The 22,942-nt window shown below is 24.9% G+C and overlaps 4 protein-coding genes across 6 annotated transcripts in view; 3 read left to right on the top strand and 1 right to left on the bottom strand.

Moving 5' to 3' along the window:
• Positions 1-338: 338 nt before the first annotated feature.
• Positions 339-8,307, top strand: LOC126907258 (60S ribosomal protein L4). Its single transcript, XM_050688394.1, has 8 exons — positions 339-500; positions 1,967-2,144; positions 2,208-2,453; positions 3,808-3,932; positions 3,990-4,088; positions 5,538-5,809; positions 7,678-7,837; positions 7,972-8,307. Exons 1-8 carry the CDS (start codon positions 498-500, stop codon positions 8,275-8,277), a joined length of 1,389 nt encoding a protein of 462 aa, XP_050544351.1. The 5' UTR covers positions 339-497; the 3' UTR covers positions 8,278-8,307.
• A 140-nt stretch (positions 8,308-8,447) lies between these two features.
• On the top strand, positions 8,448-11,865 carry LOC126907260 (cyclin-dependent kinase 20-like). 2 transcript variants are annotated; one of them, XM_050688400.1, is made up of 5 exons: positions 8,448-10,537; positions 10,600-10,788; positions 11,002-11,253; positions 11,315-11,542; positions 11,612-11,865. In XM_050688400.1, exons 1-5 carry the CDS (start codon positions 10,361-10,363, stop codon positions 11,780-11,782), a joined length of 1,017 nt encoding a protein of 338 aa, XP_050544357.1. In that variant the 5' UTR covers positions 8,448-10,360; the 3' UTR covers positions 11,783-11,865. The 2 variants fall into 2 exon arrangements, with proteins under 2 accessions (XP_050544357.1, XP_050544358.1); XM_050688401.1 differs by lacking the exon at positions 10,600-10,788.
• LOC126907256 (transcription termination factor 2-like) overlaps positions 11,687-22,942 on the top strand; it is a 31,701-nt gene continuing 20,445 nt past the window's right edge. The window contains exons 1-2 of one of the 2 annotated variants that reach the window (XM_050688391.1): positions 11,687-11,822; positions 11,906-11,971. In XM_050688391.1, coding sequence (XP_050544348.1) covers positions 11,950-11,971 — 22 coding nt within the window. In that variant the 5' untranslated portion in view covers positions 11,687-11,822; positions 11,906-11,949. The remainder of the gene's footprint in view (positions 11,823-11,905; positions 11,972-22,942) is intronic. The other variant, XM_050688392.1, reaches the window with a different exon arrangement.
• Positions 13,262-20,208, bottom strand: LOC126907257 (actin-interacting protein 1). Its single transcript, XM_050688393.1, has 14 exons — positions 20,021-20,208; positions 19,833-19,954; positions 19,673-19,763; positions 19,057-19,204; positions 18,815-18,995; positions 18,114-18,269; positions 17,567-17,695; positions 17,401-17,505; positions 15,971-16,073; positions 15,362-15,576; positions 15,148-15,267; positions 14,466-14,624; positions 13,657-13,807; positions 13,262-13,588 (listed from the first exon to the last, which is right to left on the bottom strand). The coding sequence occupies exons 1-14, from the start codon at positions 20,037-20,039 to the stop codon at positions 13,479-13,481; spliced, it is 1,809 nt and encodes a 602-aa protein (XP_050544350.1). The 5' UTR covers positions 20,040-20,208; the 3' UTR covers positions 13,262-13,478.

Here is a 22,942-nt window from a genome sequence, read left to right as displayed (position 1 = left end):
CTAAAAATAAATTTTTATAGGAATAGTGTACCGTCGTATTGTGAGCGAGGCGTGGGGAGGGGTGAATGCGTATAACAGTCTAGTCTAGACAACGGAATATGCGATAACGCGTGGCGTTTGGAGAGTTACAAACTTACATACAAACAACATACAAACAATATACAAACAACATACATGTGAAACTAATAAAAGCGTGTTAATAAAACAAATTCAATCGACTATGATTTACAGTAGTACCAATTATAATTTCCAAACGAAACTGGTAGAAATCATCTTTAGTAATTTCAACATTGTTTTTCTTCCATGCATATGTTTTTCTTCTATGATACGTACGCCCCACTCTTTCATGTAACGCTATGCGGTTTCTTGGTTGTAATGAACACGAGTGCAAGTTGGTTTACTCATCTTTCTGAGGACACTGTTACTGTTATACTGATTAATTCGGATGGTTTTTATTTTATTTAATCGTTGATATTATAGTTTTTAGGGACTAAATTATGGTAAGTATTTAATTTTTTTATTAAACAGTAGATGTTTAATATCATAATTTTGCATCAATTATTTTTGTATGAACAATCATAATTAACTAAAAATATGTCATTAAAATCACCATGTGGCTAGTATAATTTTCTTCATCTAATTTATTGTTGGTTAATCTTTTTCATTATTATTTAATACGATTTCGATGTAATATCTTCAAATTTAAAACATATTATTCTTGTAATATTTAGTAATTTGTTTTTTTATTTCATTGAAATTAGAAAATTTAATTTTCAATTCTAACCTCACTTTTTTTTTTTTTTGTAAAAATGGTTAATTATTGTTAAATAAATTGATTGATTTGTATAACAAATAAGTTAAAATTTGTTTTTTTTTAAATGGTTAATATTTAATAAAAATTTCAAGCGTATATACAGGTTACCTAGCACTTACTGACAACTTAAATAAATTTTGATCCAGTTAATTATTTGCTATTTTTTAATTTTTAATATACTTGAGGCCTATAATAATAATTTAATAATATCATTTTTATTTAAATATAATAATTAAATTTTAAAAATTTACGAAAAATGTTTAAAAAAATTTCCAAATAGCCATTTTTTAGAATAGCTTTGAAAAATAATTTGGTGAAAAAATTCTCATTAATTTTTAGGTAGATAATTTTCTGTAACATTTTAAATTTCAAAAAAATTGAATTTTCCTGTGTTTATTTTACTGTATCTAATGCTGGTTATGTTATATAGAAAAGGACACTAGTAAACACAATGTTTTCATACTAAATATATGATTATAAATTTTCAATGAAAATTATTAACATTCCACTGACCAGCTTAAAATAAAAACGCAAAAATTACATATTATTTAATGTTATTAAATTAGTTATATCTCTCTAGAGATTAAACTAATTATCTTACTTTTCTTCTGTACTTGTCTTAACCCATATTTCAATGTTTAATACTGTAAAGTAACACATAAAAAATCAAATTTTCACAAAGTTTAAAATGATACAGACTATTTACTATTGAATATTAATAAGATATTTTTTTACTAAAATATTTCTTCAAATAGCTGTCTTGAATTTTTTTTTTTTTACATTTTATTTAAAATTTAAAAATAATTAATATTTTTAATAAAATGTAAATTATTGAGATATAATTGTAGACCTAACATATAAATCTTATTTAAAAAAAAAATCTTAAAAAGTATTAACTAGATTAAAAGTTATTTAAGTTTTTAGTGAATGCTGGATCACTGTATGTATATATATATATGTATAATTTCTGTATAACATATAATGGAAATAATATTTCTATCATATTATTATAGAAATGAATATTAAATACAAATTTTGTATTCCTGTTATAATTTTTATATCAATGTTTTACCTTTAATTTTTAGCTATATGTTAACAAAAAAAAACTAATATTTGAATATTAGAATTTTTACAAGAATTAAAAAATTTTAGGCGTTATCTACAGCTCGGCCGTTAGTTTCTGTTTATAATGAAAAGAATGAAGAAACTGGTGAAACTGTTGCCCTTGCTACAGTATTCAAGGCACCTATTAGACCTGATGTTGTAACATTTGTTCATAACAATATTTCCAAAAATAGCAGACAACCTTATGCTGTTAGTAAATTAGCTGGTATGTATTATTTTTTTTAATTATCAAGTTACTAGTGGATGTATCAACACCTATTAATTCAAGGTCATCAAACCAGTGCTGAATCCTGGGGTACTGGACGTGCAGTCGCTCGTATTCCTCGTGTTCGTGGTGGTGGTACTCATCGCAGTGGTCAGGGAGCATTTGGTAACATGTGTCGTGGTGGACGTATGTTTGCACCAACTCGTACATGGCGTCGTTGGCATCGCAAAATAAATGTAACTCAAAAGCGATATGCTACAGTATCAGCCATTGCTGCTTCTGGTGTACCAGCTCTTGTAATGTCTAAAGGTAAACATGAAAAAAGATTAATTTAGTAGTGTTATGTAATCTATCTGTATGTAATCTTAAAAATGGTATGTTATATGATTTGTTTTAAATGGCATATGTTATGCTGATTTTATTAAAATTGTTGAACTCCAAAAGTAAAGAGTAAATTCATAATTATAAATTTTTTTATAATTTTAGTATTAATTACACAGGATAACAAATAAAAATAAAATTTATTATTTCATTTAACTTAAATTTTTCCTAATAATTTCATAATGTTTATTATTAGTTAATTTTGGGGCTGTTTCATCCTTTTTAATCAGTTTTTTGGATAGTTACATAATTCATATTAGAATGATGATTTTGCTAGGAGCACTGGGTTATGAGTTCTGTGATTACTTATTAACAAATTCTGATTATTTCAAAGACAAATTTGTGAGTTCAATATTAAAATGACAAAGTGATGACATGTTAATACAGAGCATTGGGTTATGAATTCTGTGATTACTTTAATAACGTTGACACTGTCTGATTGTATTTAAATACTAATCTTATTTTATAAAATGCACATTAGTGAACTCAAAATACAGTATAATTTTGAGAATACTATTTGATCGTTTAGTGCATATATTAAAATTGTACTTTTAGGCGTTACCACTCTGAAATAATGTCAATTGTGGTGGCAAAAGTAACTAACATTTATAATTGGTTTTCTACTACTAAACTCATGTGAATTTTCTATTTTCCTATGACTAACCCAATTTTTTTTTTTTTTTTTGACCAATAGATTTATTAAATTGAAAAAAATTATTTTTGTTTAAAATATTTTCTTATATTATTTGATTTTTTACAAGTTCAAAGTTAAGGAGTGATAAGAATAAAAAGTCTTCTTTTTAAAATATGGTATCTTAACCGTGTTATCTTATTTGTATGATCTTTTAATGTTAATGAATAAACAACATAATTATAAAACAGGGTTTTAAAGATAAATACACTGTTTTTCTGTTCCTATACTTTAAACAGCTATAACTTTTTGTAAATTGAGTATATAAAAAATTTTATCAATTAAATAAATTGTTTAGGGTAGCATTTGTTCATATAAATTTAAAGTACAAGGGTTGATGGCATAAAATGAGTTTTTTTTTTTTTTTGTAAAGTAGCTGGAACAAAGAATCATTATTGTTAAAATAAAAATCAATTAATGTGTCGTCTCATATTTAGAAAGATATGTCATTTCTTTTAATTAAGTGTGTTTTACATTTAATTTAAATAAAATTAAAGACATGTCTGATAAGATTTAAAAATGTTAAATAGAATAGTTTGATATCTGGCTAAAAAAAATTAACAATTAAAAATTCTTATATTGTTTATTTAGGTCATATGGTTCAGGAAGTTCCTGAATTTCCTTTAGTTGTTTCTGATAAAATCCAAGAATACACAAAAACTAAACAAGCTACAATTTTTTTGCACCGTATCAAGGCATGGAAGGATGTCCAAAAGGTTAGACTTTTTAATATCTACAAAGTAAATAAAATCATTTATGACTTTTTTCATTAGGTTATTAAATCTCGCCGTCTTCGTGCTGGCAAAGGAAAAATGCGTAATCGAAGACATGTCCAACGTAAAGGGCCATTGATTGTATACAACAAAGATCAAGTATGTATATATATATTAGTATTTTAACTAAATTCTAATCAAAAATGATCATATTGGTGGACATTTTAATATAATTTGAAATGTTGTATTTATACTATAGTAGTTTAACTGTTTTATTGATAAGTAATTATAAATTACTCATAAAAACTCAAAAATAATAGGAGAAAATCATGAAAGAATATATATATATATCAAAAAATTAAACTATTTGGTTAAATAAAAAAAGTTTAACACTTGGTAACAAGTTATTGGTTTTTAATGTTTTCTATTACTAATAAAATGTAATAATTGGACCAAACTAATTAAATTAAATAACTGTTAATATTGCCAATATTGTGAGTATATAATGGATACTATTTGCACATGTTTAAGAGTGGTTATTTTATTTTTTTATAACTATTAATAGCTGTGCTAAATAAATTTGGTTTAATCTTTCTTAATCGGCAGTTGCTTGTATTGGGGACAAATAATCCATACAGATATTAAATGTATTATATTTGTTTTTAAGTAGCACATAATAATGTCCAACACTCATCAATACTATTTGCTGATTTGTTACCGTACGTGTGCTAAATTAAGTAAACTTCAAGGCGTACTCTGGGAATGCAATAGATTCTTTTGGGTTCCATTGGGGTCTTACATTTATAATGTAAATAGTTGAATATATTTTTACAGATTATACTGCACAATATCACACTTAGAATGTTATATAACTTTTGTGAGTGGTCTTTTTGTGCAAAATTGATAAACCATTTCACAGTCGTTGTTTTACCCATTAATGTATTCACAGCATACTCCAAAATGATAACATTATACCATAAGCATTATTTTTATTTCAAATTTACATCTGTTATGTAATATAATTAAATATTAGTTTTTGATAATTATTAGATTTCAATTAACTGATTGAGACATCTATTAGGTAACATTAGATTATTACCTATTTAGGTAAATTTTATTTTATTTCAATTAAATTTAAACTTCAATATGTCTACTGTAATTAGTCATTTACTACATATTTATATAAACCAAATTTTATATTAATATTTCTATTTCTAAAAAAGTAGAGTTTTTCAGTTAATGTATTTAATATGATATTTGATTACGATTTATAACAATCAATATTATGGTCTTCGTGTCAAATACTCTATAAAAATACTTAAAAATTATGATTTGTTTTAAGAGCAATGTTTTATTTTTCAACATAATGTCTAAAGCACCAATACAGGTCACAATTCATTTATTTATGTAATGTTATATTGTTTAAGATAGTGCTAAAATTACAAAGGAATCTCCCCGTATGCTTGTGGTATAGCTCATAGCCACTAATGCTTCCCTTAAGAATCTTACAGTTTATACTAGATTTTAATTTATATTTATTCAATTATTTTACAATATGATTTTAGAACTTCTGTTGAAAACTTAAAAATTCTACAATTTATGTTTCAGGGATTAAAGAAAGCCTTCCGTAATATTCCAGGTGTTGATTTGATTAACATAAGGAAATTGAATTTGTTGCAATTAGCTCCTGGTGGTCATGTAGGTCGTTTCATTATTTGGACCCAATCTGCTTTTCAAAAGTTAGATCAATTGTATGGTACATGGGACAAAAAATCTACTATGAAGAGTGGTTACAATCTACCATTCCCCAAGATGTCTAATACAGATTTGACAAGAATATTCAAATCTGATGAACTTAAGAAATACTTGCCACCTAAAAGGTATTATACAATTAACAATTTTTAAATCAAATTTCTGATGCAATATGAATTGTTCCAATTTGATGTATTAAACTTTGAAAATTATAATAATGCTATTTTTAAGTAGCACATAATAATGTCCAACACTCATCAATACTATTTGCTGATTTGTTACCGTACGTGTGCTAAATTAAGTAAACTTCAAGGCGTACTCTGGGAATGCAATAGATTCTTTTGGGTTCCATTGGGGTCTTACATTTATAATGTAAATAGTTAAATATATTTTTACAGATTATACTGCACAATATCACACTTAGAATGTTATATAACTTTTGTGAGTGGTCTTTTTGTGCAAAATTGATAAACCATTTCACAGTCGTTGTTTTACCCATTAATGTATACACAACATACTCCAAAATGGTAACAATCAAAAGCAATTTTTTTATTTACTAATAAATTTTAAAATTGAATTAGGAAATTTTATTGGACTTGATGAGATAATTCTTGGTCTGTGTTTCTGACGTTGAATGATAGCAACTAATTAAATAATATTTTCTGATCCAATATTTTCAATTACTCATTAGTTATGATGATAAAAATTGGTCCGTGTTGTTGACATTATATGATATTAAATCAGTCATTTGACACATCTGATCTAATGTATATTAATTTTTACCTTATGTATTTAAAATTAATTTTATCACTAATTTTTGTGTAAGAAATTAAAGTATTTTTATTAAATAATTGAGTTTAAATAAATTTTTTTATCCTTCAAGTATCCAAACAATGAAATTAAAAAACTATTAGTGTAATTGATTTGTAGGACGATAACACTGACAGGTTATTCATTAGGTTGTATGAAACAGACATTTGAATTTTACGATTTACATCAGAAATAAGATGTAAAATAGCTTATAACTAAAAATTTTAATGAACTAATAACTAACATACATACATAACATAATGCATTATTTATTTTAATACTTAAGTTAACATTAAGTAAAATATGTGTAATTAATATTTTAAAATAGTGGATATGATGTAGTAATTTACTTTGAACTATGCTGATTTTAAAAAAATAATATGCTTTGTTTTAATTTCTGATCCATAATTGAAGTCTTTATGAATAATATTAATAATATTTTTTTTGTCCATAAATGTACCTAAAAAAAAAAAAAAATATTGAAAAATGTGTTAAAATTGGAAATGATGAAACAAATATTTGATGATAATGATTTTAGTTTAAATTGCTTTGTTTTAATTTCTGATCCAATCTACATATTTATAAAAAGTACAACTAGTTTTTATGAATATTTCCTGAATAATTTTCTGTACACAATAGATAAACTAACAAGAGTTGGTTAAAAAAAAAAATCAAATAAAGCCATTTTTGTAATTCTAAATTAATGAACATTCCTAAAATAGTGTTGTCTTACTTCTATTAATATGAGTATACTTGTGATTAGAGTTCAGGACTTAATGCATTGAAGTTTATTTTAGTAATCTTGAATACATTAATGATAAAAAGATATTCATATTTGTTTTTCTTAACTCTAATCTATATATGTTAATTATGATATTCGGAGTTGGGTAATCATTTACCCATAGATCAAAAAATGTTTCTTTCTATACCTATAATAAATTTTCATGAAGTCTGATGTTTTCTAAAGAAATCCAATCAAATTTAATAAATGTTTAAAGTCCTGGACTTATGATACTAATTAACCTCAGGTGTTTAAAATAATATGCTCCAATGTTCCCTTAGTTTTAGTAAAATACTAGTTTTAAAATTGTTACTTAGGTAATTATATTTAAGTTTATTTTAGCTAATATTGCTTATTACAAAATAATTTAGTAAGTAAAATATCATTCCATAATTTTTGTTGTAGAACTGGTACTCTTCGTCGTACACGTAAATTAAATCCATTGAAACATGTACGTACCATGTTGAAACTGAATCCTTACATAGCTGTACAAAAACGTGTTGCAAGCAAAGAAAATAAACTTAGACAGTTAGCTCGTGAAACATACTTAGCTAAGAAAGAAGGTGTAAGTGTTATTTTATTTGTTTAAAGATTCATGTTCTATAATTTATTCAATGTATATCATATTAAATGATTAAAATGTTATATTTATTTTATGTTAAGATGTTAGTCATTATTAATAAAAAATTATTTTTTTAGAAACCCACCACTGAAAAAGGTGAGAAGGTATTAAAACGCTTCATCAATGAGAAAAAAATGTTGCGTGCAGCAAAACTGAAGGCTAAGAAAGTTATTGCAGTCAAAGGGTTGCGCGATATTCATGAAAAAAAATTGGAAGCATACAGAAAAAGATTGGCTGCACGAAATGGTGCTCCACCTACAAAAAGGTCTAAAAAAGATTTGCCCAAACCTAAACCAAAAACAGAAGTGTCTAAGGCTAAACCTAAGACAGAGAAGAAAGGAAAGGCTCCACCTGCTTCAGCTGTTAAGACAAAATCTAAATAAATGGACTAATAAACTGACCTTATATAAAAACTGTGTATTAATTTTAATTTAAGCTGAGAAGGTATTAATTTTACTATGGCGTTTTTATTTTTTAGCTCTCATCATACAGATTTTTTTCATAATACATCAAAAGATCACAAATTGTATCTGGTTGAAGACATTACCATTAAAAATTGAAAAAAAATTCCCTTGTTCTTTGTAGATTGGGGAAATCTCCAAAAAATTACAATTTTTAAAACTGTAAATGTTGACATTTTTTTTTCTTATAACTGCCATAACCAAAAAATCCCAGCATAGGGGGGTCGCGGCACAGTGGTGACATGGCATAGTTGGATCAAGTATAATGATATTTGACAGTGATTAAAATCACTATTATCAAAAAAAACGCTTCGATGCAAATCTTAATATAGTTTTTAATTTTAAAAAATTGGTGGATTATTCCAAAAGCTACATGATCTGCTATTTCCTTATTAATATCCTGATTAAGATAAAGTATGTCGAATGTAAAAGGGATTAAAAAATATTATATCATAAAAAAATTGGTATTGATCCATACATTTTTTATAAAGTTATAGCATTTTAAAGTAAAATATAAAATCGAGAATTTTTACACAAAAATAACATTCGATAGCCATTTTCACCGTGAAGACAAAATAAAGTCCAAATTTTTTTTTTCAATAATAAAGTACATCACATTAGCTTTAATTTAAGATAAATATAAGTGTCAGACTTTCCGGAACACTTTCAAAAGTTAAGTTGAAAAAGTTCTACTTTTTATATGCATTTTTCAGATTTGAACCCTCCCTCCGTATATAGAGAAATGATCTGATTTAAAAAAAAAAGTATGTCGAATGAAAGATGTATATAAATACTTCTCATGAAAAAATTGTATTGATTTATTCATTTCTGAATAAGTTATGGCAGTTTTAAGAAAAAAAAAATTCAGAAATTAGCGATTTTTAAATTTGTAATTTTTTTGGAGATTTCCCCCATTTATGGGGAACGAGGGAAATTTTTTCAATTTTTGAGGGTAATGTCTTCGACTAGATACGATTTGTGATCTTTTGACATAATGTTGAAATAAATCCGTTCAGTGAGATCTGAGAAAAAGTTGTAATAGACAAAAAAAAAAAAGTAAAACCAATACCTTCTCAGCTTTGCATCGAAGCTAAAATGAACGAATGTAAATAATTTTCCCCATTCATTTGATATAAATACAAAATTATAAAACCTACATTCCTTTGTAATCACTACATAATGGAACAGATCTAACTGACGACTCGTATTACTTAATATCTAAGTAACGTTTTCTACTTATTTTAAAATTAATTTTTACATTATAGGAGTATATTTAAAATATATTAATTTTTGCAAATATTAAATAAAGATTATTAACATATTTTTTAAGTTTGAAGATTGCTATTTTATAGATAAGTTTTAAATAAAACTTTTATTTTAAAAATTTGTTTTAATTTTCAGTCATTACGTTTCTATAACATTTTGATGTGTTATTAAATTTTGCATTTTTTTATTGTATCAAATGTTAGTTCATATAATATATAGAACGAAATTAAACACATGGAAAAGAAATCGCGTACTGTTTCCAGGAAATAACGTAATCATATGGTGTTTATTTCGTTCCTGTACATATATTGAACTAATATTTGATACAGTAAAAAATTGCCAAGTTTAACAAATATCAAAATATTATAGAAACAGCAACTGAAAATTAAATCAACTCTTTGGTATCAAAATTAAAAATATAGTCCTATAATATAACAATTTAAAAAAAGTTGAAAATGTTACTTAAATCATAAGTTAGATGAGTTGTCAGATAGATCTGTTCCATTTAGGATAGTCGGAACAAAACGATGAATTTTTTTGGAGTTATTCAAAAATCTAAATTGTTAGTACATCTTTAATAGTCATAAGATTTACTTAATTGCAAATACAGTAAAGAAAGATGCATTCCAGCAGAAACTGTAGGCTTACGTTGCGTATTGTATTGATTACGTTGCCAAGGTAACAAGTCAATTATAAGGTTCCAATTTATAATGTTTATTTCCATGTAGTCATTTTTATAATGGAAAATTATAAAATAATCGAAAGGATAGGAGAAGGTACACATGGACAAGTCGTAAAAGCATTGCACAGACCTACAAGCAAAATTGTGGCGTTAAAATGTGTTAATTCAATGGATAAAACAACGAAGAATGTTCTACGTGAAATTGAATCGCTTAGAGCTTGTAATTCAGATTATGTTAGTAATTTTATTATTTCATACTACATTGGTTGTCCTAATTTTATGAAACATTTTGTTAGATTATAACCTTGACAGAGCACTTCTGCCATTGCTTCAGCACTTATTTGGTTTTGGAATATATGGTGTCAGGACTGTCGGAAATGTTGCTAGATGAATCTATTATTTTAAATGAATCTCATTTGAAATCTTACGCTAGAATGCTTCTTAATGGAACAGCTCACATACATTCATTAAAAATTATTCATAGGGTAGGTTTCTTTAGTGGCGGATCCTGTAGGGGGCATGAGGAATATACGCCTTACTTTGAATTATCATCGTCTACTAAGAAAAGGATAAAAGGTCTTTAAAACAAACAAAATGATTTTGACAACAAAAAAATTGTGTCTTCCTTGAATAAAATTCTGTATTTGCCACTGGTTTAATGGTTAAAAGTATAGTAAAACCTGATATTATATTTTTAGGATTTAAAACCATCTAACTTACTAATAAGTTCAAATGGAATTCTCAAAATAGCAGATTTTAGTTTAAGTCGTTCACTATTGGTTTCGGAAAACGAAAATTCAAAAAAAAATTGTTACACAAATCAAGTGGCTACACGTCGATATCGTGCTCCAGAACTTTTATTTGGCTCTACTAATTACAATCAATCTATCGACATGTGGTCTGTTGGATGTATAATCGCAGAAATGTTTACTAAAACGCCATTATTTCCTGTAAACATCTATAATTTTATTAACATTAAGATATATCAGTTAAATTAAATTAATTTTTTAGGGAGACACTGATTTGGAACAAATTGCTATGGTAGTTCATTACTTGGGAACACCTAATAATAATACATGGCCAAATAGAAATGAAATGCCAGATTTCAATAAACTTAAATTTACACAATGTAGTCCCATCCCAATGAAACATCTATTACCAGATATAAATAAAAATTTAGTGAATTTAATTGAAAGTTTAATTATGTATGATTCATATAAAAGACTTGATGCGAGTGAGGTTGGTAATATATGAAATAAGACAATTATACAGATACTTATAATTAAAAAGCATTTATTTAACATACAGGCTTTAAAACATAGTTACTTTTTTAATGACCCATTACCATGTCTCATTCATAAAATGCCTGTTCCGCCACAACATCAAAGACTAATGTCATTAAGTAATAATCCTCTTTTACTGGGAAGTGTGGAACAAAATTTCAAAAGTATTTACAGAATATTACAAGAACTATCGTAAACGATCTCAAATATAACCAAGTTTACTTTGTGTAAGATTTGTATGTAACAATAAGTAAAAAAATATAGCAGTTAGTATCATTAGATCAATTAAATTTTTTTCATTAGTGTTTTATAATTATAGAAATAGTTGGAATTTGTACAGTTTGCAGAAAGAATCGTTCAATTATGATTAATTTAGAAGAATTGGGTAAAGTAAAATCTACAAATTTTAAAATTAAATATAAAAAACTTGCCTAATAGATTGTAATTTATTTGGTTACAACTAAATCTTGATGAATTAATTTGAGACAATTTGTTATGTAGTGTATTTCCATGAGATAAAACTTCGGTAAAAAGTCTAACGGTTGTCTTTGCGACATAAAAATGTATTGTTCGAATTAGTTATATGTGTGTGCATATGTTCGCATAGTAAAACAAACATGGTTAATAAGCTGTTATTAAGCCGTTTTTTCTAAGAAATGCTTTTCATACAAACGTACATCGTCGATTATTATTACCGTTGCTCATTATTGTTTTTCTGCTAATCGAATCAAATTACCACGATCAACTGGTTGTTTGTAGATATCTGTATACGTCATTATATACTTACAAGCAGCTCTGATTTTCAGCATCATAGTGACAACTTATAACTCCCAATTAATATTGATTTGTTTTCTGATCATATATGCTATTTTGAGTGTTTAATTAATAGTAATGTCTCTAAGGTACAGTAGTCGCCAACTGCTGGTTAGAAGCGACAATATTTGTACATCTTATATTAATAAAGAAAGCAGAACCAGGCCTTGATATAAAAGGTTTCTTTATTCGTATTATGTGTGTCTTCAACTTGATACGATTTGTGATATTTTTAAATATTCTTGAAAGAAATTATTCCGGCGATAGCTGAGAAAAATTGGCGACAGAAACAAAAAAAATATATATATTGTAAAATGAATACCTTTTCAGCTTCGCATTGCATCGAAACAAGAATTAATTCAAATTTTAATACTTACTACTAATGAGTAATTAGTAAAATTATAATCTATGTTCTCTGTATACGCATAAATTATAATTGAATATTGGTATTTCGGGGGTTAGTCTGATTATCTAGTAAGGATTTTATGTTTTTAACGATTTTTATTTTGATTATCTGCTTAATAAATGTAGATTTTACTGATGTTTACTGGGCAAGTGAAATTTGATTCAAGTTCCTGTTTGAAATATATAAGTATAATAAGCGTTAAGCGTTTCATGAAATTTACTAGATTTGAATATTACTATATTATAACAGAATATATAATAAATACAATAATGAAATTTTTGAACTATTATGAAGTGTTTTAGGTGCTTCATGCATCTAACACTCAATTTTCTTATATCAATGATAAATAAAACTGGTTAGTTTATTATGAATTAAATTTTTAATTTAGTTACTTTTATAGTTTAATATAAATATTAGAAAAATAAATGCAATATATTTATATTTTTAATAATACACAATTTTATATAGTTTACACTAATCACAGATTTAGAAAAAAAGATGACAAAAATAAATTATAACAAATTAGGTTAATTCCAAATGTTAAATGTACTTAAAGTAAGTTAATAAATATTAATAGGATTTTTCAAGAGGAAAGATGGAGCTTATAAAATTGATCTTTAAATATTTGTTAATATAAATAAATAAATATACAACATATCATCAAATGACTCATTTAAATAGGAGTAACATTCCAGATTTTTGTATTACAATCTTGACCAACTGATACAATAGTTTCATCATCCAACCATAATACACGTGTAATTTGACTTTGAGGATGAGCATCTACAACGAAAAAAAAAAGATTTAAAATTACATATTTTTTTTTTAAATAACAAATAGTTTCAACTTACTTTTAATAATTGTATGCTTATTTGGTGAAGAAACACTCCAAACAATAATTGTTGTATCTAAACTTCCACTGGCTACTAGTTTAGAATTAGGAGACCAAGCAACACAGTTTACACGTGCACTGTGGAACCCCCAATCTTGTTTATGTGCCACCTTAAACCGTCATTTAACAATGTTTATAATTTTATTACATTAAAATTAATTAGGATTAATTATAATTAATTAATATTAAATAATTATCAACCTTTAGACAATTCCAAGGATATTCACTGTAAAGCCAAAATAATAATTTTATAATAACTCACAGAGATATAATAAAAAATGATTCATTTAAATTTTGAAATTATTCAATTCATAATCATGCATTTATTTTTTATTTATAGTGTAAAATTTACTAATTTTATAAATTTAAATGAAATTATACTATTATTGAATTTATCATGATAATTTATTTGTAATATAAAATAACTGTATCAAGTTAAATTATTTTAAAGGAAAATTTATAAAAATAAAATTTTAATAACTAATTTTTTGTAAAATAAAAAAAATATAGGCTTTTTAAAAAATTATAAATTATATAAAAATTTGCAAGATAAGATTTTATTTTCAAAATGAATAATTGGCATTGCACAATAGCAGGCGCAATTTTTTAATTTTTTACTATTTCTGTTAAAGTGAAGAGCTATTTCTTAAAAAGAGGACCTTTTTAATAAAATAATTTTAATTTTTTATTTACGCCTACACAACGTGCACTATTGTATTTTTAACTTGACTCAAAGGTCTCTCCATGTATGGTAATTCTGTTACTTACAGTAAATTCAGGCACTTTATACAAAATAATTTTTCGGTTAGCATCACTTGCTGCTAAATACTCGTTATTTGGCGAAAAAGCACAGTCAGTAATTGGACCAAGGTGATCACATTCAGCTGTATGTTCCAATATACTTCCATTAAACTTGTACACATGTACCTTATTAAAAAAGTATTTTAAAATAAATGCATTATTTAACTAGATAGTAATATCAATGGTCTAGCAAACATAAGGTAGATGCATTTTTAAAAAACTTTTTGTTTTTGTTACAAATATTATATCATTTTTAATTTTTAATTAATTTTAATTCAAAATATTATAAATGATAACATTTCAAAATTAAATATTTATCACTTGTGTTTAAGAAGTGCTCAGCTATTTGCATTTGATAACTTTACAAAGACTTTAATGTGCATTACAATTTTTTCAAAAGTTATTTTTTTACATAAATTAGTAGATCTTATTATCCAAAAAATATTGATTAAAATTTTTTATAAAGAAAAGTACTGATTTTTTAAAAACTAATAAATAACTATTAAAAAGATATTTAATAACTATTAAAACTAATAAACAGCGTTATATAGGTTTTAAATTAATGCATTTTGTTTTTCTATTTCCTGAAATTAATTTTTAATAATATACATAAAAATATTCGGATGATCTCATTTATTCTAAAACTTACTTTATTATCTAAAGAACCACCAATTACTACATATGAAGCATCAGAGTTTACAGCTACAGCTGATGGTTCATAATCGACTGGCAAATTAAATATTTTTTTTTCATTTTTTAAAACAATAATCTGAAATTTTGAAAAAATTGGAAAATTAATTTTTTATACTAAATTACATTTTAATTGAAAAAAAAAAATTAAATAGTTTAAAATATTTTATTACCTCTTTTACAGTTGCTGTAACAAGAATATTACTGTTAAGATCCATTCCTTTAGGTTGTGCATTTAATTTAATTTGTAAATCTGTATAGGTATTAGTTTTAATATTCACTTGTCGAAGACTGTCATCAATACCACAAGTGTATAAATATTCACTATCTAATTTCATTCCATTTATTTGATTCCCATGACCAATACCTTGTATTTTATCATTTTCACCTAAATATTATAAAGCTTAATATAAAGCTTATATTAAATAGTATAAAACTATTTGGTAATCAAAATAAAATAATTAAATATTTCCATTCAAATTAATTTCTAGTAATATAATTATTGATCTAATTTAATAGTATTTATAAGCCACTGACCAAGTTTGATTTCATTGCTGAGCTATATGATATTTACATTCATTTAACTACAAGCAATAGTATAATAGAGGACACCATAGAAAAAAAATGATAATTTAAATGGTTTTTCTAATACTTGATATTTTGAATTAATTGAAAGTTTAGAAAAAAAAGATAATGAGAATTCATTACTAATAAAAGTTATCATTGAACAAGTAATGCTACAAAGCATTTAAGAATGAGTTTATATAATTCAATGGTTTTACCTGTTTTAGCATTCCAACTAGTAATATTGCCATCGTGAGAGCCAGTGTAAATTATACTTTGATCTAGACTTGATGCTAATACTGTAATGGGTTTATTGTGACCCTAGTTGTTAAAAAATTAATAAAAGTTAATATATTATTTAATAAAATTTTGTGTTTATTAAATAATAAACATGAAATTCATTAATTGTAATTAACTACAATGGGAACTCGATTATTTAACATTATAAGGACTAGTATTATAACTACAGCATAGAACTTAATGCAGTTGCATCATTGAGAATAATATATGCACTATTATGAGTGTTCAAAATATCAACAATTTAAGCCGCAATAGATTTATACACAAATTTTTTTTTTTTAAATTAAGCAAATTTATTAGAATTGCATACATATTAATTGATAGAGGCATATAAAATGTATGTTTTAATATTTGTATGAGTTTATTACCTGTATCAGACAAAAAAATAACATATTTTAATGAGAAAAATTTGCATAAAAAAAAAATTTTTACTACAAGTTTTTGCAACACTGATATTTCACATTACAATAATTGGTATTGATAATTTATACATATATATTTTATTTTCTCTTTATTATATGAAAATTATCAATTTTTTGTATTCATTCAAATTCTGTCTTTAGTGCTCTTTTTTCCATATTTAAGGTAGGGTAGTTCATGAGCCTGCAATTGATCTTATGTTTTACTGCATCTTTTTTTTGTTTTTTTGATTTAATCTATCATGATTTAATTTGAACCCTATCATCTTATCTCTTCTCGGTTAGTAATTCAGAAGAGACACAATAGTCTTACTTCCTTCAATTTTAAATTTCATTTTTTATTCACCATCCTCTTGTACACTGGGTTAGGTTAAAAGAAACAGGACAACATTTACAGAGACCAAATTTTAATAGAAAATTATGTTAAAAACATCAAATATTGTGTTTTTGAAGTCTTAAAACTCCAGATTTAAGTTTTAAATGTTCATACTTTTTTATTTTAGGAAATTACCTAAATTTAGAGCTAATCTCTAATTTAAGAGTACCTATATGAGTTTTACTTAAATTTCCAAGTAATACATTAGTGTATATGAGATGATTTATTTATCATGCTCACTTGCTTAATCAAAAAATAAAAAAAACTGATTATTTAGTAAACTATATAAATAATTAATAGAAATTTTGTAATATACATATATTTACCAATTAATAGCAATAAAAATACTGTTATTAGTTTATAATTAATATTATATAATAATGGATATGAAGATTATTTACATAATAATCAGTCATTTTTTATGAAACTTCAACTTCCACTATTTTTTATACTTTTTAGTGGAATTTTTATTCTTTTATAACTTGCATTGTACTTAATAATAGATAACAGAAAGTGACAATTAATTAAGTTATTAACACATTAATATTCATACCTTAATTACTCTAATAGGTTTAGCAGGATTATTGATGTCAAGATATGTAATAAAACCACTCAATGACACTGTTAACAAATAATTTCCTTGCCATAAACAAGATACCTAAACAATTAAAAAAATAATATTATTTAAAAACAATGTCAATTTAAATATTATAATAAACCTGTTGATCTTCCACTTGATTTCCAATAACAAATTCACTAATAACTGACTTTGTTTCAACATCCCATAGTTTACATGTTTTATCGCCAGATGAAGTTAGCAATTTAGTACTGTCACCATTCCAGGCAACCTTAATAAAAATTAAAAATACAAATACAAAATAAGATTAAGAAATCTTTTCTGAGTGTTTGTTTAACACTATGAAAAAGAATTCTCCAAGATTTAAAATGTTTACTAAGTACAAAATTTTCCTATTAGTCAGCCAACAGCTCAAATAATGACAAAATATAATACTATTATAAATATTTAGTATATTAAACTATGTATTTAACAGGTAATATTGTCTTATAATATTAGTAATTAAAACGTGGTGCTGGTGGGTACATTTCTATGTAAAAAAAATTATTTTTTGATTGTATGCACAAAGTGGGTTCTAATTATTTATTGTTAAGTATCTTTTTAATGGTCATGCATTTTGGATGTTGTGTAAAAATATAAATGTTTTTCCAATTCTAATAATTTATATGAATAGATCAATAATAACTTACTCCATAAACACCTCCTTTGTGGGCTGGACTACCAAGTTCAGATAACAAATCTGCAGAAGACCCATCATATAAGAATATCTTTCCATCAAAACCGCCAGATGCAAAAATATTGCCATTAGGTGAATAGCGAACTGCTTGAACAAATCTTGAATGTTCCTACATACATATTTTAGTAATTTTAAAATATCAAATAAAGTTGTAATAACTTATACATGGTTTAATTTTTTTATTAAACATAAGTTAATAATGAATTAGGCATTATGATATTAATAAAATGAATTAATTAAACACTATTACTAATATATTTAACTATTGAACTTCATCAAATAATGCTTTAATTATTAAAGTTAACAATGAATTAATCAATTTTTTTATAAAAGTTTTACCTACAAATTATAGAAAAAAATTTGAGCCTAGGTTCAAATCTGAACCTAATAGACACATTCCTAAATTACAAATTTAGTATAATAATATGGTAAAATTATTGTTAGGATTTCCTTATTTATACAACATAATTAGTATTATTAAAAAAAAAAAAAAAATTGTTATACCTACTTATATTGGTTTACAGTATATTAGTTTATATATTTATAAATTATAGTAAAATTTCAATGTCAATTTTTACATCAAACTATCATTACATTTTATATTTTTTAGCTATATATAATATATACCTAAATATATATATATATGATATTTACTTGTTTTGTCATTTTGAACTTGAACGGTGGTCCTTCAAATACACCAATAGTATTATCTTCACTACCAGTTACTATTCTAAATGGGCGAGTAGGACGAAAATCACATGAGTTAATTGGTTTTGATTGTCCTGAAATTTCTCCTACAGATGTGCCAGTTTCAGACATAAAGACATGTCCAAATCTTAAAAATATATTTAAATTAATTGTAATGAAATAAAATAAATAATATTCTTTTAATCTACCTTTCTCGCCCTTCACCAACAGCTACCATTCTTTGATTGTCTGGAGACCACGCAATATCTTTAATAGGTCCACCAATTGGATGAAATTCATTTTTCAAAATATGTTCTTTATTGACAGTATCCCAAATTCTTATTTTACCAGACTGATCTAAAAAGAATTTACTTTTTAATAAATTATATATATAATTTAGTTAGCTAAAAATAACTATTTTGATAATATTTAATCCCATATTCATTGGTAAAACATACACAAAATAATATTTTTGTGTTTTGAATGCATTAATGCAATATTTATGATTGCTACAAATGTTTAATTTCCTGACTCTTCCATAATTCCATAATTTATGTACACTTTTGTAGGTGTATATTATTTATAATGTAGGTGTGTAATTTTATAAACCCCTTTTTACTTTTATTGTTATTTTTATAAACAATTAAGGGAGCTAAGCTCCTAAAAATGTTGAAAATTAATTCAGTTAACAGTCAAAATATTAGATAGTTTAATCAATTAAAAAAATTTATTTATTAATTTTTTACTAATAATGCAGAAAATAAAAAAATATTAATATATGAATAATTATGAAAACAGACAATTAAAATATTTTTTAATTAATACCTCCAGATGCAATGTAAAATCCACTAGGTGAGTATTTGGCAACATTAACAGCACATGAATGTTCAGTATATATATCACATATTGCTGGATTCTGTAGTAAAATAATAATAATTTTTTTAATTATCTAAACAACCTATTATTGATATTTCCTAGTTTTTACCTCAATATCACGTATAATAACACTATTCCCATGAGTGTATAAAAAATTTTTTCCTTTAGGGTCACTACCTAATACAATAGGTTGACCTCTTGCTGTTCTTGGCAGTGTGGCATAAATATATTCTAAAAATTATAATTATAATATTTGAAAACTATATATATTGTTTATTGCAATAGTATTATACTTACTATTAGAATAAGCAGCCATGGTTAGTAAAAACAGAAGTATCTATGTAGTAAAACTAATATTTTTGAAATATTAAAATTATTTTTTAATTTAATTATAAAACAATGAAAATATTTGTTTGGAAAATAGATGTTCTTGTTGAGCAAAAATATTTCAATTTATTATCCACAACGAGATATTTGATACATTCTACAAAAAAAAATTGATAAGCAAAATATGATAACTCAGCTTACTTTACCATATTTGGAATACGATAACAACCATCAGATAGTAAAGATCTCTGAATTAACTTAATTATTATGCCGTTTTGAGGTTATCTTAAATGCTCGAACAACTTCTTTTTTAACGGTTGAATAACTCTTTTTAAGAATTTTGACCTAACTACCACGATATGTAGACCGTACCGAATAAAACAGAAACATTAATTAAAATAAACTTTTGCTAAAAATAAAATAAATAGGGCCCAATTGAGATTCGATTAACTTTAGATATTAAAAACCGTTGACCATAATACATAAATAGAAAAATTTTTTATTACTGTCTTAAATTTCAAACGAAATTAATTAATGTTTAAATTATAATTCATAAATAAACTTTTCTCTAAAAATTATGTAATTATATGATACTCAATAATCATTATAAAAAATGTATCTCGAAGTATTATTTATTATTTTTTTAAGAAAATAATATGAAATAAAATATTTATATTAAACAAACCATAAGAAATTTTCCTTTGTTGTAAAATTATATTTGCTTGACATTTACTTAAATGAACCTAGGTTCAGTATTAATTAAAGATTTTTAAGATATATTTAAAGGTGTCAGAATTTCCGAAACATTTTAAAAAATTTGAAAAATTCTACTTTTTACACTTGTGTTTTAAATTTTGAATGCCCACTGTTTAAGGTTAAGGTATCAGATTATCAAAAGAAGGATATATATAAAGTATTAATAAAAAAAAAATTATGCTGATCCAAACATTTTTTAAAAAATTACTAATATAAAGTTAAAAATTTTAAATAGTCAGATATCCAAAAAAAAAATATTAAGTAAAAGGATAACAACTAAGGTATTCATTAAAAAAAACATTTTTTGTTTCATCTATTTTTTAAAAAGTTATGTTAGTTTTAAGATAAAAAACATTTTAAAATGTCAAAATTTATTGATATTAAAAATTGTTATTTTTGTGGAGATATTCCCAATTCACAGGGAACAAGGTATTTTTAAAATTTTTGACGTTAATGTCTTCAACTAGATACAATTTGTGATCTTTTGACGTATTATTGAAAGAAATCGATCCTGTGAAAGCTGACAAAAAATGGCGACAGATACATCCAAAAATAAAAACACATCACAGTAAAGTTAATATTCTCTCAGCTTCGCAAGCCAAAAATTTTGTTAAGAATTACACCTTTTTCTTTGAAAATTCTTTACTAGTTATCATTATCTATTAAAGGAAATGCCTTGTCGTTGAAGCCACTCCTCTCTGTTTGACACTAAATTCTTCAGTGAAACAAGACGCACAGTGCACGAGTCTCAGGATATTTTCAAAATATTGTTTTCTTGAGCGTCCTCTTGGTTTCTTCCTACTTATTTTTCCTTCGAAGCTGTTGATTTTATAATCACTTTATAGTGTATATTCATTATTGTGTCGGATAATGTATATGATAAACTTTAATTTTCTTGATTCAATCACCTTCATCAGTTGTCTTTTTTCTAGCACTTGCTCATTTCTTTTCATGTCTATCTATTTTGTCTTTGTCATTTTTCTCCATTTCCATAACTCTAATGCTTCTGTCTTTCTTGTCAATTATCCATGTTTCACTGCCATATGAAAGCACACTCAAGACAAATGTTTTAACGAATCTTTTACGTATGCCAATACTTAGATGTTTATTGGTGAGAAGTTGATTCTTGTTTTGGAATGCTTGCTTTGGCAATGGTATTCTTCTGCTGATGTCTGGAGTTGATTTGTTAATGGAAGTATGCTGTATAACCTATAAAGGGGTTGTGGAATTTTGAATTATTTTCTTTTTTGACTTGAATTGGTGTTTTTCAATGTAGAGAACAGCCAGAGTCGTATAGAGAACTATATTTAGTCAGTAGAAAGATTACCAAACCACTTCAACTTTTTGTCAAAAATCTTTAAATAAGATGTAATGAAATTACTGGAACGTTAATATGATAAAGTTCTTGGTCGTTTATAGAGCACAGTAATACAACAAGTGTAAAAAATATACCCACTGCTTTAAATCTTCTCGTGCTTAAAAACAATAAAGACATAATTTTAAAATAGACTCATAGATTATTTTTCCTATTGTATATCAAAAAATTACAAGTCAATTTCATTAAGATATGTTTTATATTTTAAAACTATAATTATATATTATATTTAAAACTATAACTTTTCATAAGACACCATTAATAAAATTTCATTGTTGATAATGAAGGACACTAAAGGCACTGGTAAATCAATCAGATATGATCACTATTTTTGAAAATTCACTTTATATAGGATTTTATGTAGTAGATTATACTTTTACCTAAAGTAAAAATTTTGATATCTGATTTGCTGCAAATTTAAAACAAAAATCTTTTTGAAATCAATTTGTTTTAGTTTATTTTAATCATGCAACTAAGGGGGTTAAGGGTTGTAAACTCCCCGAATTATTAGCAATGTTTGAAATTTTTTGTTATGATAACCTATTTTAGCTTCGATGCGAAGCTGAGAAGGTATTGGTTTTACTAAGATGTGTTTTTTTTTTTTTTTTTTTTTGTGTTACCACTTTTTCTCAGCTCTCACCGAACCGATTTCTTTCAATGATACGTCAAAAGATCACAAATTGTATCTAGTCGAAGACATTACCCTCAAAAATTGAAAAAAATTCCCTCGTTCCCCGTAAATGGGGGAAACCTCCAAAAAA

This window comes from Daktulosphaira vitifoliae, unplaced genomic scaffold (genome assembly GCF_025091365.1).
Source record: "Daktulosphaira vitifoliae isolate Bord-2020 unplaced genomic scaffold, ASM2509136v1 Scaffold_5, whole genome shotgun sequence".
Lineage (NCBI taxonomy): Eukaryota > Metazoa > Arthropoda > Insecta > Hemiptera > Phylloxeridae > Daktulosphaira > Daktulosphaira vitifoliae.
Note: the sequence above shows the minus strand (reverse complement) of the source record. Positions and strands in the feature narration are given on the sequence as shown.

Coding starts and splice junctions, on each gene's coding strand:
- LOC126907260 (XM_050688400.1), top strand. CDS start 10,361: ATGGAAAATTATAAAATAATCGAAAGGATAGGAGAAGGTACACATGGA. Junction 10,789..11,001: donor CATTAAAAATTATTCATAGG/GTAGGTTTCTTT, acceptor TTATATTTTTAG/GATTTAAAACCATCTAACTT. Junction 11,543..11,611: donor AAAGACTTGATGCGAGTGAG/GTTGGTAATATA, acceptor TTTAACATACAG/GCTTTAAAACATAGTTACTT.
- LOC126907257 (XM_050688393.1), bottom strand. Junction 19,764..19,832: donor TTATTATACGTGATATTGAG/GTAAAAACTAGG, acceptor ATTTTACTACAG/AATCCAGCAATATGTGATAT. Junction 13,589..13,656: donor TAAGCATACAATTATTAAAA/GTAAGTTGAAAC, acceptor TTTTCGTTGTAG/ATGCTCATCCTCAAAGTCAA.
- LOC126907258 (XM_050688394.1), top strand. Junction 2,145..2,207: donor TGCTGTTAGTAAATTAGCTG/GTATGTATTATT, acceptor TATTAATTCAAG/GTCATCAAACCAGTGCTGAA. Junction 5,810..7,677: donor AAATACTTGCCACCTAAAAG/GTATTATACAAT, acceptor TTTTTGTTGTAG/AACTGGTACTCTTCGTCGTA.